Here is a 17020-nt window from a genome sequence, read left to right as displayed (position 1 = left end):
AAATTTTTTTGTGAAAAATCAGACCTTGTCCATGACCTTGAGCAGTAGGATATAAATAACTCCCACAAGCTTAGCATTCCAATAATGGAACACTAGGCATAAATGGATTAAGTTGACACATAAAATTAACCATCACATTCAGTTACCTTATTAGATTGTCATAAAGATTGAGTTAATATATCACAAGCACTTAAAATAGTGTCACGCACATACTAGCAATATATGTTACTTGCTATTATTAATGTCATTACTATTGTCGTGTTAGTGGTTTTGTTCTCTTCATTTCTGTATCCTCATTGCCAAAAATAATACTTGGAGCTTAGTATGTGCTCACTTAATTTGTTGAGTGAATTAAAATGATTTAATAAGTATAAACTTCATATGTAAAATAATAGAACCTAAATATTTCTACTTGTGAAATGTGTATTATGTTGTATTTTATCACTGAAAACAGAGATGATTTTGGTAGTGCCCATATTACCTTTGTTTTTTAAAAATGTATACATTTTACATGATTTTAAAGGTTAAAATATGAATGTTAGTGCATTATGTAAGCATATTTTCATATTTGAGAAATAGAAACCATTTTTTGAGAGAAACATTGGTGTTACTATTTTTAAGTAAGGCTGGGGTAAACCTATTAGTTTGCAGGTGAAATTACTTGCATCTTGAATGAGAGGAGTTTTTACTTTTAAATGTCTTAACTTTTCACATTTTTTCCCAAAATGAAATATACCCTGAATATTCTCATTCCACACCACGCCATATCCTAATTATGGCAGCACTAAAAATGTTTGATTGGAATCTAGTCAGATTCCATGACATGGAATCATGTTTGATTGGAATCTAGTCAGACTAAAGATCAACTTTTCCCTGTATACAATAAATCACAGTGCTCTTGCTTACATTATACAGGTTTTTGTTTTAAGGTATTAAGCTTCTCTTCATTAAATAAAATTTCCTTTTTTCTTTATTTGAATTTCAAGTTTCACTAATTTTTTTCCCTCAGATAAGAAACCAGCCAATTATAAAGCATAAGATGAATTAATCTGAAGTTACTTCTATTCTAAGTGGAAAAGTACTTTACTATAGCTCTGTAATAGTCTATAGCCAAAGTACTATTAATTTTCACCAGATTTCAAGACAGTTTTGTTACTTAGAATCGTTCCTTTTATATATGCAGAATGGACATAGGTGAAGGTCGAGTAAGAAGAAAATATGATTAAAAAGTTGAAGCCATTATTTGACAACACATTAGTGTTCTGACCTTAATGTGATAGCCTGATTATCCTAAGTTTGAAGTTTTTTCTTCCATGCTATAGCCATCAAGTTGAATAGAAATGTGATTGGACCCTAATGTGTTTTTTAAAGGTAGTATATATGAACTGTTTTGTTTAAGTTTTATGAACTAATAACTCAAGGCTATTGTAGACATTCTTGAAACAATTTTAAGTATACCCCAGAAATAAACACAGAAGTAACCAAAATACCAGTTCAGTGGAGAACCATTCATTCTTTAGTTTTTTAAATTGACAAGAACCATCAAGCATGGTGGCTCATGCCTATAATCCCAGCACTTTAGGAGGCTGAGGCAGAATGATGGCTTGAGCCCAGGAGTTCAAGACCAACCAGGGCAACATAGTGAGACCTTGTCTCTATAAAAAATAAAACAAAGTAGCTGAGTGTGGTGGCATGTGCCTGTAGTCCCAGCTACTCAGGAGGCTGAGGTGGGAGGATCACTTGAGCCCAGAAAGCCAAGAGTGCAGTGAGCCATGATCATGCCACTGTACTCTAGCCTGGGCAACAGCGAGACCTTCCCCCGCCCCCGCCTCTCCGTCCACCCCAAAATTTACTAGAACCTAATGACATTGAAATTGAAATTGAAAATGAAAACAACCAGACAATACTGACTCTAATTTTTACTCTTGCAGTGATTTTTCTGTTCAGTAGGATGCGTTTAGATAGGCATTGATCATAAATGGTTTTCCAAATTTGGCTAAGACCCATTGAGTATTTCCACTCATATTAGCTGTTAAGTTAATAAATTTCTATTTAGAGTCAATTAAATTTTAGTAGCTTATGGCTTATCTTTTTATGTTAGGAAGGAATCACTATTTTATTAAAAGTATAAAACATTAATCAGGTCACAGAAAACTTGATGTTTGAGTGTAGTGTTCTAGTTAGCTGACTTTTTATTTACTGCCACCCAGAGGTATTTTCATTTGCCTAAATTCTTTTCTGCATATTCTTTCTAATATATTAGATCACTTTCCTGACTTAGTAACATAGTTTATAGATTGAAACCTTTTTTTGATAAAGGGTTTACTAAGGCATCATTTATAAACATAGTTTAAGGTAGTCGTTCTCAGCTGGGGGTGATTTTGCCTGGTAGAGGACATTTGGCAATGTCTGGAGTAATTTTTTATTGTCATAACTTGGAATGGGAGGGATGCTACTGGCATCTAGTGAGTTGAGGCCAGGGATGCTGTTAAACATCCTATATATAATGTGCAAGACACTCCCCCTCCTCCAAAGAGTTACCCAGTACAAAATGTCAGTAGTGCTAAGGTTGAGAAACTGGTTTAGAATTAGTAATGATTTGTGCCGTCATTGCACATACTAAAAAAAATTTATCATAGACACTGAAGATAATTACAGAAATACTTTGACTTAAAAAATCAGAATTTTTTTAATAAGCTTTTAGCTCTTGAGATGATTGCTTTGAGGAATATTTATCTGGGCATGTCTAGAATGTTATTTTTTAAACATTATTTCCTGCTGCTTCTTACTTATTGCACAGAAGTTTGGACGGGACCCAGGTATAGTAGACTCTAGGATTGATTCAGATGTGCTTAATGATCACATCTGTTTCATGAGGTTATGTGTTGTTTCTCTGGTAGCAGTGAAAGAAAATGATTTGAAGGGAATAGGGAAGGCCTTAGTTGAACCAAGAACTATGAACTAACTCTCAGTTTGTGCTTCCCACAGTGAAGGCAGATTACTTAAGTTAAAGACAGTATATATTTTGTTATCCTTTCCTTAATTCTAGGATTCTTTCACGTCCTAAATGTCAACCCATGCAGCGTGGACTTTTTGTTTGCCTTAGCTGATGCTAGCTAGCATCAGCTAGCATGGCTTTTCCCATAGCCATGAATTTACAGGCATTCTCAAAGCCACTTTCTCTCTAGATCTCAGTAGTATGTTTTGCCATAGTTTGTGGGTTTTCTCCCTCTAAGTACTTGTTCACACTGTCAGAGATTATCAGAGTGAATTCCATACTTTAAGTTAGGGTATATGGTGTATGTTGGAAAATGCAGTGTACTTTGGCACCAAAGCCTGGGAGAAAAGCACCGCATATCTCTTCTTGAACTGTCGCTTCTAGTTGACTTAAAGTTAAGTCACATTGTTAAAAAAGTGACTGACTTAGAATTTTACAGCATTGTGAATTAAAATTTATCCTGAAGTTATTGTCTATACTTTCACATTCACTTTTTTGTTTTTAAAGATTTTCCTTTGGCTAGAAATGAAGCTCTTGAATACATGTTTTATTGTTACTGTTTTCTCTTGTAGGTCTACTTCCCCAGCAGGACAGCATCATTCTCCTATATCTTCTAGACATCACTCATCTTCCTCACAATCAGGATCATCTATTCAAAGACATTCTCCTTCTCCTCGTCGAAAAAGAACTCCTTCACCATCTTATCAGCGGACACTAACTCCACCTTTACGACGCTCTGCCTCTCCTTATCCTTCACATTCTTTATCTTCTCCCCAGAGAAAGCAGAGTCCTCCAAGACATCGCTCTCCAATGCGAGAGAAAGGGAGACATGATCATGAACGAACTTCACAGTCTCATGATCGCCGTCATGAAAGGAGGGAAGGTGTGTACTGTACTTCAATTTTTTTAATTGAAAAATTGAACATCCAGCTTTATGGTTGTAATAAGAGATGGAGAAAGACTTTGCTATGTTAAGTCTTCTGTAACACACAGACTAGAATTCTTGAGGGCAATAGGAGATGCTTAACAACATGGGAATGTTAGCTATTAGGTGTATACAAGTTGGTATTTACAGGTATGCTAAGCTGGTGCTTTCTTTAGTTAAGATGTTCTGGCCAGGTGCAGTGGCTCACGCCTGTAATCTCAATACTTTGGGAGGCCGAGGTGGGCGGATCATGAGGTAGGGAGATTGAGACCATCCTGGCTAATATGGTGAGACCCCGTCTCTACTAAAAATACAAAAAATTAGCCAGGCATGGTGGCATGCATCTGTAGTCCTAGCTACTCGGGAAGCTGAGGCAGGAGAATTGCTTGAACCTGGGAGGTGGAGCTTGCAGTTGGCCAAGATTGCGCCACCGTACTCCAGCCTGGGCAACAGTGCAAGACTCCATCTCAAAAATAATAACAATAATAATAATAATACAAGATTTTCTGCTGAGTAAGTACTCTCAAGTTCTAGAAATTTTTGGCCATCTGATTCTTAGAGCATCCTTTTCATTCGCTAAGTTAATGTCTTTTGAAAACAAGGAGGTGAAGGGAAGAAAAGCAACAAATCAGAGAGCATAGTTTGAAAGCATCAGAAGTGTTTTGATAAAGGAGTGAGGGCTGGGGGGAATTGTAGAAGGTCATTGCAAACCAAGTAATCAAATTTCTAGGTCGTAATAAAGAAGTAAGCAAAGCAGTTTTCCTTTCTAGATCCCTGAGAATTAAGTTAACTTTGGATTTGCTACTCCATATTCAAGCTGAGATTTTATTGTTACCTGGCAATAAAGCCTGTTTAATAGCTCTCATCTCTTTACTTCTTGTCTAAGCTTCTGGTCTTTGTAGATTTAACTTAACAAGTCTGTTTTCTAACTTCTCCTGTGTTCGTTTTTTAACATAGTAAGTACTCAGGAAATGCTTACTTGTGACAACATTTATATTTAATATGCACTTTAAGCGCCTCTCGGTGAGTGGAGTACAGCAGTCTCCTATGAAACATGTTGAATTTAGTATTCTCTTCTTATCAACAGTGCAAGCAATAATCAGTCGGGTTCTTTTGTTCAAGAAAATGGCGGATGAGAATGATATTCAAGAAAATAGGCAGGGATTGGAGAAAGCACCTATTTGATAGAATTTTTTTTTTGTATGTATGATTTTGGAACTAGGTCAGCACAGCAGTATTTATGAAACATTGGTAAGATGGAAAAATTCTCTTATATTGTACCTTTCTATAAACTTTAATAAGATATTTAACAACTAGAGTTGACCAGGAATATAGTACATATTTAATGACTACTTATTGAATGAAAACTCCATTAACATTATTAAGCATACTAATGAAGGGAAAATAATAAGCAATTGAGTCTCATAGGAATGCTTGTGTTAAGAAGGGACTTAAATCATAGGCATTTTAAGTTCTTTGTAAGGAAGATGTCTGTTTAACCTTCCATACGGGAGATTTAGCAGGCAATTGTTCCTCTCTATTTAGATGTCATTTTCTGAAATAAAGATAATTTCGGTGGAAGGATAGGGAGGTAGGTAAAGAAGAAAATACAGTACCTAGACATATTTGTAAAGACAGATGGGCGCATCATGAGAAAAAGATCTGGCACTAAGTGAACACATTTTCAGGTACAGTTGGTATTGGGGGAGGAGTAGAAGTGAAAGATATGCACAGAAAGGGATGGAGATATGTCAGATCTTTGCCTCTTGCCTTTGTCCTTAAACAGGATTTGTGGATATGGATATATGGACAAAGGAATTGGTGGGGAAGATAGGTTATTGATGAGGGTCTAAGGGCCTTGTGGTTACAAGATGTTTGGGTCCATGAGAAAGTCTGTGGGCCTAGCCACTAGGGACAAAGAGAAAAGGAGGTAAACTTACAATGTTTTGGGCATGAGGCTTCTAGAGTTGCCAAAATAGCCTCAGACTAGGGCAATTCCAGAGTGTAAGAGCAACTTGCAGAAGAATCTGATAAAAAGGGCAGAATTTATTCTTTGAGGTTCTCTTGTTAATTCTTTGGCTTCATATCAGATTTGTTATAATCAATTTGTGCCCTTTCTAAATATATGTAAAGAGTGGTTTCTAATCTTTGCAAATTATGGGGTTGACTAAGCCATCTAAGTTTTGGGCCTCTATTTCTTTATTATAAAATGACATGGTTTGTTTAGATAATCAGTGTGGTTCAGTCCAGCTTTAAAAGTGCAAGCATTTATTTTTTTGTATGAAATGCTTTTTTGTTTATTTTAAAGAGAAAAAGTCTCATCTTACTATGTTGCCCAGGCTGAACTCAAACTCCTGGATTCAAGCGATCTTCCTACCTCAGCCTCCCAGGTAGCTGGCACTGTAGGTACATGCCACCACACCCAGCTAGAAAATGCTCTAAGTAGAGAAAGCTTTAAAGACTTGCACACATGAGTGTTATACCATTAAACAGTGCAGGAAAAGAGAGTGAATAACAGTATCACTCAATCAGCTAGCTTACTAACCATAGGCTACCCTGAAGTGCTTAAGTACATTTGAGGAGGTCACATATGGTCTAGTTTAGCCTAGCTTAATAGTTGATAGAAAAGATTAAAGTAACCGAAGTGTCTTTGTATCTAAAAGTGGTTTCTGAAAAGTAAGCCATCAATGATAGGAGATGAACTTATTTGTTTCAGTTGTTTAGGATCTGTAAGTATAGGTAAGTTGGGGCAGAGGAAATTCATGTTCAGAGTTTATCTAATGAAGAACATTATTATCAAGTGTTAATTATCTTTGGAATTTTAGCTTCTTGTTTATTTTTTGCAAAGAACATGAATCGTCATTGTAATAAAATTTTTAAAGTTCTGTATTAAATATATTTTCTAGTTTCCTGAAACTTTGTAAAAGCAATTACAGTCGATTTCCAAAATTGCATTACAGATACTAGGGGCAAACGAGACAGAGACAAGGACTCAAGAGAAGAACGAGAGTATGAACAGGATCAGAGCTCTTCTAGAGACCACAGAGATGACAGAGAACCTCGAGATGGTCGGGATCGGAGAGATGCCAGAGATACTAGGGACCGAAGGGAACTGAGAGACTCCAGAGACATGCGGGACTCAAGGGAGATGAGGGATTATAGCAGAGATACCAAAGAGAGCCGTGATCCCAGAGATTCTCGGTCCACTCGTGATGCCCATGACTACAGGGACCGTGAAGGTCGAGATACTCATCGAAAGGAAGATACATATCCAGAAGAATCCCGGAGTTATGGCCGAAACCATTTGAGAGAAGAAAGTTCTCGTACGGAAATAAGGAATGAGTCCAGAAATGAGTCTCGAAGTGAAATTAGAAATGACCGAATGGGCAGAAGTAGGGGGAGAGTTCCTGAGTTACCTGAAAAGGGTAAGGTTTTTGACTTGTCAATGAACTGTATCTTATATAGAAAGTATAAAATCTCCTAAGATTTCTAATATGTTGTTTCTTACATTCGTTATCATTTTGTCACAGTAATTTTTAATTGAACTTGTAGTCTTCCTTATAAATTTCTAATTGGAATTACTAGTTAAAATAGCAAAAGATAAATGGAGCTTGAGCTAGACCCCTCCAATTATATCCAGTCATGCCTATCATCTTGATTAATGTGGAACACTAAGAAAATCACTATCAGACAAAAAAGTAGAGTCACGAGGAAGTTGCTTTCTGTTAAATAGGTATAAATATGATAAAATGTTCATTAAATTAAAGTAGGATTAAAGTGGTGGGTTTTCAAAATTGTTGGCATCAGAAATGACTGATTTGTGTATTCTTCAGGATTTGTACTTGCTTCAGACCCTGTGAAACTGCCACATGCCATTATCTTGAGCCATTTTTCTTTTCATGAAAAGAATTTGCCATCACCCAAATGACTTAAATATATTGTAACTATTTCCAAACTGCTGAGACTTAATTATCATGACCTCTCTTTACCTCCACCTGCTTTTCTCTCCTCTCCCCAAACACTGCTGCAGAACTTTGATCACTTTTATTCTTTCCATTGTTCTGTTAGTCAATCCTTAGTCAGTATTACAGCTTCATATTTGTGTTGAGGGTCCTTTAGCTTCTTTGAGCTGCCTTGTCTTTTCTTGACCTTTTACTTTTTCATATCAATTTTAGAAAACAGTTTTTAATTTCATAAAAAAACTGTTGGATTTTTATTTCAATGCATCAACTTAATCAATTTATAATATTTCCCATTAATATTTTTACATTTTTTTTCCTGGGTATCCTCTATTTTTGTTGCCATTGTAAATAGTACTTTTACATTTTATAAGATAAAAAAATTTTTAAATTATGCATTTACATGGTTCAAAATTTTGAATGTATAAAAGGATATATAGTGAAAAGCCTCCATTGTACCCTGACCACTCTTTTGCCAGCTTTGTATATATTCTTCCCAAAAAACATTTTACACAAGCAGATATATATCCATTTGTCTTCCCCTCTGGTTTTACAAAAATAATTTTTAAAAGCACTGGAAAAAACTATATACTGTTTTATGTCTTACTATTTTCAACTAGTAAAAATATCTTTCATGTCTTTCTTTGTAGTAAACAGCTATTTTCTTCTTTTGGCACTTGTTTTCTATTGTAGAATATATACCATAAAGTCAGCAAGTGCTGCATTACTGGGTATTTTGGTTTTCCAGTCTTTATCTCTTTCAAACAGTGCTTTAGTGAATAACTGTGTACATATGTCAGTAAATGGTGTCTTTTAAAACATTGCATTTTCTAATGCTTTGTTGGTACATGGAAATGGTAATTGGCATTTGTGTATTAATATTACATTTAAATAATGTTGCTGTATTTTCTTGATCTAATTAGATTCTCTTAACAAATGTTCCTAGGAACAGACTGATTTGGCTCTTCTTTTCTGATTATTAATTTTCTGTCAGTAACCTGCTGAGTATCTTTATCAATACAGTGTTAAATATAAGTAGAGTGGGCTTTGCTTTGTTTCAGATTTTAAAGGATTATTGCTGGCATTTTATTACTAAGTATGGTGTTTGTAGATTTTTGCAGATACTTTTTATTGTGTTAAGGATTAAGTTCTCTCCCCCCATTTTAGTTGTCAGAAAATACTCTGTTGAAAGTCAGTTCTTTGGGATATGTATTTGTTAACTCTTATTTTGTGGCTCAGTGGTCTGTTTTTATGTGTTCTGCATATGTTTTCAAAGGAGTTGCATTTGTAATGGTTGAATGCAAAGTGTTTCTCTAAGATAAAGTTTGTTTAACTACACTTTCAAATCTACATGTAATTTTTCTTAGTCTGCTTGTTCTGTCATTACAGAGAGGTGAGTTCAGTCTTCCACTATCATTGTGGAATTTGTAGATTCGTTGATTTCTTCTTATAGTTTGATCTTTTTTTGTTTGAATATTTTGAGGCTTTGCTATTAGGTACACGTAAGATGAGTTACTTATTTCTTTATTCATTATAGAATGACTGTTTATGCCAGGTTCAGGTTGAGCATCCCTAATCTGAAATGCTCCAAAATCTAAAACTTTTTAATGTAATTTTTTTTTTTACTGTAGCCACTAGCAACTCTGATAAAATCCAGACTTTTTGAGAGCTGACATAACACTCAGAGGAAATGCTTATTGGAGCATTTTGGATTTCCAATTTTTCAGATTAGGGATGCTGAACCAATATAATGCAAATATTCCAAAATCCAAAACACCTGTGGTCCCAAGCATTTCAGATAAAGGGCATTCAGCCTGTATTTTTCTTGAAGATTGTTTTGCTGGCAGCTGTCTTCTGGTTAATATTTGTTTGATATATCTTTTTCCATCCTTTCAGGCTTAATTTTTTTTTAAATGTAACTCTAAACAACATATAGTTTTAGACAGATTAAATCTCCTTATTGTATCTTCTTTCATTCTTAACTTTCAAATTTTTCATCTCATCTGTTTCGCCGCTAGGTCATATTCTCAGGCTTAACTTCTAGTTTACCAATTTTTTCTTAGCTGCATCTAATCTGACGGTTAATCCATTCATTCCTAGATGTTATATGTAGCCTTTTTGTAGTCTTTAAAAATGTTTTAAATTTTTTCTTCCTGGTCTTTAATTATTAAAATATTTTTCACAGCTGTTTTGATTATTAAAATACCCGTAGAATCATGCTGTAATTCTTTTAGGTCTCAAAAGCCTGTTACATTTATATTCTTTGTGTTTTTGTTTGTTTTTTAAATCTTGGGGAAGTGCTTTTTGATTCTGGCTTTGGGTGGGTTGGTTTGTCATATGTTCTTTTAAGTTTGGAGTGAACTCATCTTTGTCAAGATTTATCTGTGATAATTCTATGAGGTTGAGGGCAGGGCCCTCAGAGTTTCTGTCTTTATTTTTGCCAGATATTCCTAAATTATCACAGCCCCAGTACTGTTTCTTTCTCTACTCCTAACCCTCGCTGCTCAAAAAAAGTTTTTTTTAATTTCATTTTGTTTTGAAGTAATTAGGAATTCACAGGAGATTGCAAATAAATGTACAGGGAAACTTTGTTTATCCTTCTTCCAACTTCTCCAATGTTAACATCTAACATCTTACCTATAGCATAGTATCAAAACCAAACAATTGACATTGGTACAATCCATAGAGTTTATTCAGATTTCACCAGTATACATGCACTCGGGTGTGTGTCTGTATATAGCTTTATGCAGTTTTATCATATGTGTAGCCCATTTCCATAGTCAAGATACTCATCTATAACATCCTAAGATTCCTTTTTATTACCTCTTTATAGCCACAACCCTTCTCTGGCCCCCGGCCCTGACCCCTGGCAACCTCTTATGTGTCCTTTATCCTGTAATTGTCTCGTAAATAGAATAATGCTATATGTATCCTGTTGAGATTGGCTTTTTCACTCAGCATAATTTTTTCTTGGGGTTCATCCAAGTTGTTGCATATATCAGTCATTTATTTTTATTGCCAAATAGTATTCCATGGCATGCGTGTGCCACAGTTTGTTTAACTATTCATCCATTGAAAGACATTAGGGTATTTTGCAGGTTTTGGCTGTTATGAACAAAGCCACTGTGAACATTTGTTTCCCACATCTGTTAATGAAAATTTTCACATACAATTTAATGTTGTCATTAACATTGGTGTTCTATGTTGGGACGTTTTCACTGTAAACTGTATTTAAGCAATAATATGTACCCATTTTTTTCTTTCATTATTTTTATATATCTGTGAATTAGATATGAAGAAATAGTTTTTATTTTTTGTCTTTTTGGGGGGACAGGTTAATTTTAATGAATCTTATTATTTTATGATTTTATCGTATGACTTTTATATAGATAGGGAAAACTGGGACTTTGTCTACTCAGGTCAGTCATTGGACACCTTGATTGTTCTGATTCATTGCTTGATACTCTTTTCAGGAGTGATTACCACACTTTGGAATATTAAATATATATATTGGTGGTTTTTAGGAGGAAAGATTGTGACTGATGAAATTTGTTGAATAAAGTGTATGTGGTAAACATTTGTGTGTCTATCCTTTGTTTAGGAAGTCGAGGCTCAAGAGGTTCTCAAATTGATAGTCACAGTAGTAATAGCAACTATCATGACAGCTGGGAAACTCGAAGTAGCTATCCTGAAAGAGACAGATATCCTGAAAGAGACAACAGAGATCAAGCAAGGGATTCTTCCTTTGAGAGAAGACATGGAGAGCGAGACCGTCGTGACAACAGAGAGAGAGGTTTGTCAAACAGAATTTTATTAAATAATGAACAATATCAATTGGGGGAATTGTTTTTTGAAACAGTTACCAATTTACTTTTTAATATAAAATATATTTTAAGGCTTGTGCTTGATGACACATTTGAAACTATTATATATACTCATATAATCTTTGTTCACATGGTTTAGGAGGGATTATGTCAATAGCTAGTGACCAGTACCTACTGGCAACAAAGTGCAAAAACTTGGGTGCCCTGCTGTGTGTCTCTCATCTTAACCAAATAGCTTATAGACCTTTAAAGAATGTAGATGGTTGGGTTCTATTCCAGGCAATTCTGATTCAAGAAATACCTAAACCTTCACATCTGAGTATCCTGGCTACTCACTCATTTGCTATGATCAATAGAATTTTATAAGTACTTCCAGAAAGGAGCAATAAAAAAAAACTGATGATAAGGCTGGGGATTGTTTAGAGAAATATTTTATTTGTATTCTATCCTGAGAAGATATGGTATTTGCTTTAGCTAATTTGACATTCTTATATGTCTTAAGCTAAAACTTTTTCTGTTCATCTATCAGATGATCTCTTGAATCAATTTTGAAGCAAGATTACTAGGAAGCACTTAAGAAGGGTTGTAAATACTTTCTTTGGCAAGCTTTTATTTCTGTACTTATTAGGGCCTTTAAACATTAAAAATTTTATGAAGGTCTTACCAACCTTGGCTGAAGTAAGGTTCACTATAATGCTGAGATTAATATAGCATGAAACTTGATGGCCCAGAGAATTGAATATTGATACTTTACTATGGGCTGAATCAAAGAGGTAATATTATATCTTGATTGGTTAGTAGTGGGAGAAGAATAAAGTTTCTAAGGCATCTTCTACTTTTGGGAGCGTAGATAGGATCAGAAGTAGGAGAATTGATTGGGTTGAGTTTGTAAGGTAAGCCTAACGCATTTTGGTTAAAAGATGTGTAGAATTTCCTTAGTTACAGATAGGGCTGGAGTTTCTATGTTCTGTGTTGATATCTGAAATTTTTTCTTCCCTGGGACTTTTAGAACTGGTGATGCTTTTTTTTTAAATCTCTTTTTTCCTTTTTTTCTATTTTCATATCCTTGCTCAGATTTTTCTCATCTCATGCGAATTCAATAGTAACATTTGGTTTCAATCTTATGGTTAGTTCAACCACATGTATTGATCTTCTGCTAGGTGCCAAGAACTTTGATAGTTGCTTTACATATCTTTACAATATCCTTCTAAGTGTAGGTTTGATAAAATAATTCATGTTTTCACAGTTTTGGAGATTAGATCTAAGAGTAGTAAGATTACAATATTATAGAGAAGTAGGTTCCAGAGCTGGAATTCAAACTCAGGTCTTCTGACCAGAAGTTCAGTTCTCTATTTTAATTTTACTGTAACTACTTCCATAATTATCAGATGTATGATTGAAATAAAAATATATTTTGGAGGCTAATGAATATTTTACAAATATTTGTTGAGTACCCATGTCAGGCACTTTGCTAGGCACTTGAGGTACAATAATTCTTGTCCTTGTTGAATTTAATGGGGAGAGGGAAGAACTCCCCACCCAAAAAAGCAAAGTGTGATAAATGCTACTACTCTATATAAAAGTTCTGTGAGAAGACAAAGGAGCAAACACAATTCTGAGCAATTCCAAGAAAGCTGCCTAAAGAAGTGACATCTGAATTAGGGCCTGAAGGATAAAAGGAAACTATAGAAGGAGCACTTTACAGGGAGAGGGTGCAGCATGTACAGACACCAGGACTGAAAGAAACATGTGCTTTGGAGTAGTAAGGAATTACGTTATGAGATTGGAGTCAGAGTATGCTATAATTGGCAAGGTAGAAAAGAAGCCAGGGAAAAGGACTGATGAAAGACTATAGGCCAGGTAGTAAATGACCTAAGTTTAGCCTAGTCAGGCTAAAAATTTGATTTTAATTGCCTTTCACTGCCTACGGGATAACTGCTTTTAAACAGTTGGAAGAAATAATTTTCATCAAAAACATATTAAGGGTGTTGGGAAAAGATCGAAAACAAGGATACCAGTTAGTTAGACTATTGATGACATAGGCATCTAAGAAGACTTGATCAAGGTCTGAGTTAATAACTATAGCTATGGGGACAGGAAAAGGAAGAAAGAAATATTTTAGAAGTGAAGTTGATGGTACTTGGATATGATGAGGCTTAGACAACTCAGAGATTGTCAGCTTTAATGAATTGGTATGTCGTTTATTAAAATAAGGCAATATGTAAGTAGAAGCACATCTTTGAATAACACATTTTGGGGGAAAGATAGGGGAAGATAATTTAGACATATTAAAGTGATGTTCTTATATTCTTTCCATTTTCCTTTGAAGAAAGTAGCATTAATATTTTGGTTGGGAAAATATATCTCCCATGAAAGCATGTCTGAATAGTCTATTCGCTGATATTGCTGTAATTAGAAATTTAAAGTATGATTTGCTATAAGTTAATGGTATTGAATTTGTTTCAGGTTATCTTGTAATGATTATGATGTTGGTATGACTCCTCCAAACCAGGAATTCAGACAATTACAAAAGACGGGTAGATAGCATTCTAGGAATCCAAAGTATGGTACAGAAGAACCACTTTAAGTTGGTTTCAGCAAAAGTGAAAGGGTTTAAGAAAACTGACTTCTAATGCATCTACCATCTCTGTGACATTGGGAAGACAACTCCGGACCATAATTTCCCAAGGGGGAGAAGTGACTGTGTAGGATTTCATTTTGATTTAGCTTTAAAATGCTATGATCATTTATATCTGGGTCTATAACCTCTAAAATAGTAAAGATAGATAATTCTTGTCTTTTTAATCAGTGATTAGGAAGGGAAATCCAAAATACTGTATTGAACCCTTCCTAGAAACATCCTAAAATTATTCTGCTTAATGAGTTGATGTTAGATGTTCCACTTACCAACCTCTTGGCCTTATTATAATATGATCTTTATTGAAAACCAGTAGATATATAGTATGTAAATGGAAACATCACAATATCCTAGATCAGACCACAGTAGTTGCTTTCAAAAATGGCTATCTCTTTGAAAAAGTTCATGCCATCCTCTTAAACGTTTTTTTATCCCAGACTAATTTTCTGCTCTACTGGGTATTTGGGCAGCAAGCATTCATTTACTCTGTGTTTATGTGATTTGTGTGTACATGGAAAAAATTTATATAAAATGTGATGAGGTTATCAGTTAACATTTCAAGAAAACAGCTCTTCATCTAAGTAATCATTTATATAATTAAGTAAAGCTTCTAATTTATTAGTAATTGGTTATTAATTACAAATATATATCACTAATATGAAACACTTTTTACATTTATTTCAAGATTGCTAGACATCAGTACCCTTAATATTACAGTTCATGTTATATTGCAGCAACAAATTCTGACATATGTTTTGTTCTGCTATATTTTCCTCACATAATAGCTGCACTTTGATGTGTATATATTTTGGCCTGAAATTAGAGGTGTGACTTACGAGGGAAATTTTTTTTTTCCTTCAGCTCCTATGTTCTACACCTCCTGCTGCCCCTATCCTTTGCCACCAGTGTTCTCAGGTCCTGCTGGGGGGACAGAGAAGATCAGAGGTGAAGGGTAGAGATGGCAGAAAGTGGGGTTGGAGCAGTGGGCTGGAGGTAGGGTAGGGAGCATGCAGAGAAAGATCAAAGATTGATCAGTGGGAGGGGGGAAGGGGGTTGACGGGGAGCAGGAAACATGGTAGTTAGAGGGCAAATAAAAATTATCTTTAAAAAATGTAAGGTCTAGGGGTGATTGTTGCTTGGATATTAAGTTAAAATTAAATATGCTACTTGGTTTGTAATTTGTTGCCAGTGTGACCCTATACACAGATAAAATTTAAGATTTACCATGCTGTCTTACCAATAGGTTATCTGTCAAATTAATCACTGACAAAACTTGATTTTCATTGTAGATCAAAGACCAAGCTCACCAATTCGACATCAGGGAAGGAATGACGAGCTTGAGCGTGATGAAAGAAGAGAGGAACGAAGAGTAGACAGAGTGGATGATAGAAGAGATGAAAGGGCTAGAGAGAGAGATCGGGAACGAGAACGAGACAGGGAGCGGGAGAGAGAGAGGGAACGTGAACGGGATCGGGAAAGAGAAAAAGAGAGAGAACTAGAAAGAGAGCGTGCTAGGGAACGGGAGAGAGAAAGAGAAAAAGAGAGAGATCGTGAAAGGGATAGAGACCGAGACCACGATCGAGAGCGGGAAAGAGAGAGGGAGCGAGACAGGGAAAAAGAACGGGAACGAGAAAGAGAAGAAAGAGAGAGGGAGAGAGAGCGAGAACGGGAGAGAGAGCGAGAGCGAGAACGGGAACGAGAAAGAGCGAGAGAAAGGGATAAAGAACGAGAACGCCAAAGGGATTGGGAAGACAAAGACAAAGGACGAGATGACCGCAGAGAAAAGCGAGAAGAGATCCGAGAAGATAGGAATCCAAGAGATGGACATGATGAAAGAAAATCAAAGTAAGAATAATTATCAATCAGTTATTAATAACATTTTACATTTCAGGAAAAATTCAAAGTTTCATTTAATGCTTTTCAATGTACTCTTAATTTCCTGTTAATTTTTTTCTCTGTGTATTTTCCTGTTTTTCAAATTTATTATATGTATCCAGTGTTTAAAGTTTTTTTACCCAGCACTTTGGGAGGCTGAGGTGGGCAGATTCCTTCAGGCCAGGAGTTTGAGACCAGCCTGGGCAACATGGCAAAACTCCATCGCTACAGAAAATACAAAAATTAGCCAGACATGGTGGCACGTGCCTGTATCCCATCTACTTGGGAGGCTGAGATGGGAGAATTGTTTGAGCCTGAGAGGCAGAGGTTGCAGTGAGCCAAGGTTATGTCATTGCACTGCAGTCTGGGTGGAGACCTTGTCTCAAAAAAAAAAAAAAAAAGTTTTTTCGGTTGTCTAGAAAAAATAATTTTTAAATTAAGACAGGAATCAGTGAACTTGTATCCCATCACATCCCTTAGACTAGTCACCAAGGGATATCACCTGTGTCATTCTGATGATCCTTCATGAGTTTTATGTGCTTGTAATTATGGAGTCCCTACCCCCAGGCTACAGGAAGCATTCACAATGTCTTAGAACTGAGGGAATCCTTGTAATCACTGCATGGTTCGAAGATGAGAGAAAAGAAAGTGTCTTCTCTTGTGCTGTGGAGTAGTTCTTTGGGGTCAAAAGATGTGTTCTTGGCATCTCATATATCTAAGGGCATTCCCCCACCTCACCCCCTTTTAACCAAAAAAGAACTTACTTGCTCAAATATCTAGGAAGTTGGAAATTAGCTTTTG

The 17020-nt window shown here is 35.5% G+C and overlaps 1 protein-coding gene across 14 annotated transcripts in view; it reads left to right on the top strand.

Annotated features, from left to right (window-relative positions):
• ZC3H13 (zinc finger CCCH-type containing 13) overlaps nt 1-17020 on the top strand; it is a 98906-nt gene that overhangs the window by 61973 nt on the left and 19913 nt on the right. For 8 of the 14 annotated variants that reach the window (XM_055244402.2, XM_055244407.2, XM_055244403.2 and 5 more), the window contains exons 9-12: nt 3571-3881; nt 6884-7348; nt 11484-11675; nt 15634-16189. In XM_055244402.2, coding sequence (XP_055100377.1) covers nt 3571-3881; nt 6884-7348; nt 11484-11675; nt 15634-16189 — 1524 coding nt within the window. Of the gene's footprint in view, nt 1-3570; nt 3882-6883; nt 7349-11483; nt 11676-15205; nt 15290-15633; nt 16190-17020 lie in introns of all 14 variants that reach the window. The other 6 variants (XM_055244397.2, XM_055244400.2, XM_055244395.2 and 3 more) reach the window with 1 other exon arrangement.

Source organism: Symphalangus syndactylus, chromosome 15 (assembly GCF_028878055.3).
Source record: "Symphalangus syndactylus isolate Jambi chromosome 15, NHGRI_mSymSyn1-v2.1_pri, whole genome shotgun sequence".
NCBI lineage: Eukaryota > Metazoa > Chordata > Mammalia > Primates > Hylobatidae > Symphalangus > Symphalangus syndactylus.
Note: the sequence above shows the minus strand (reverse complement) of the source record. Positions and strands in the feature narration are given on the sequence as shown.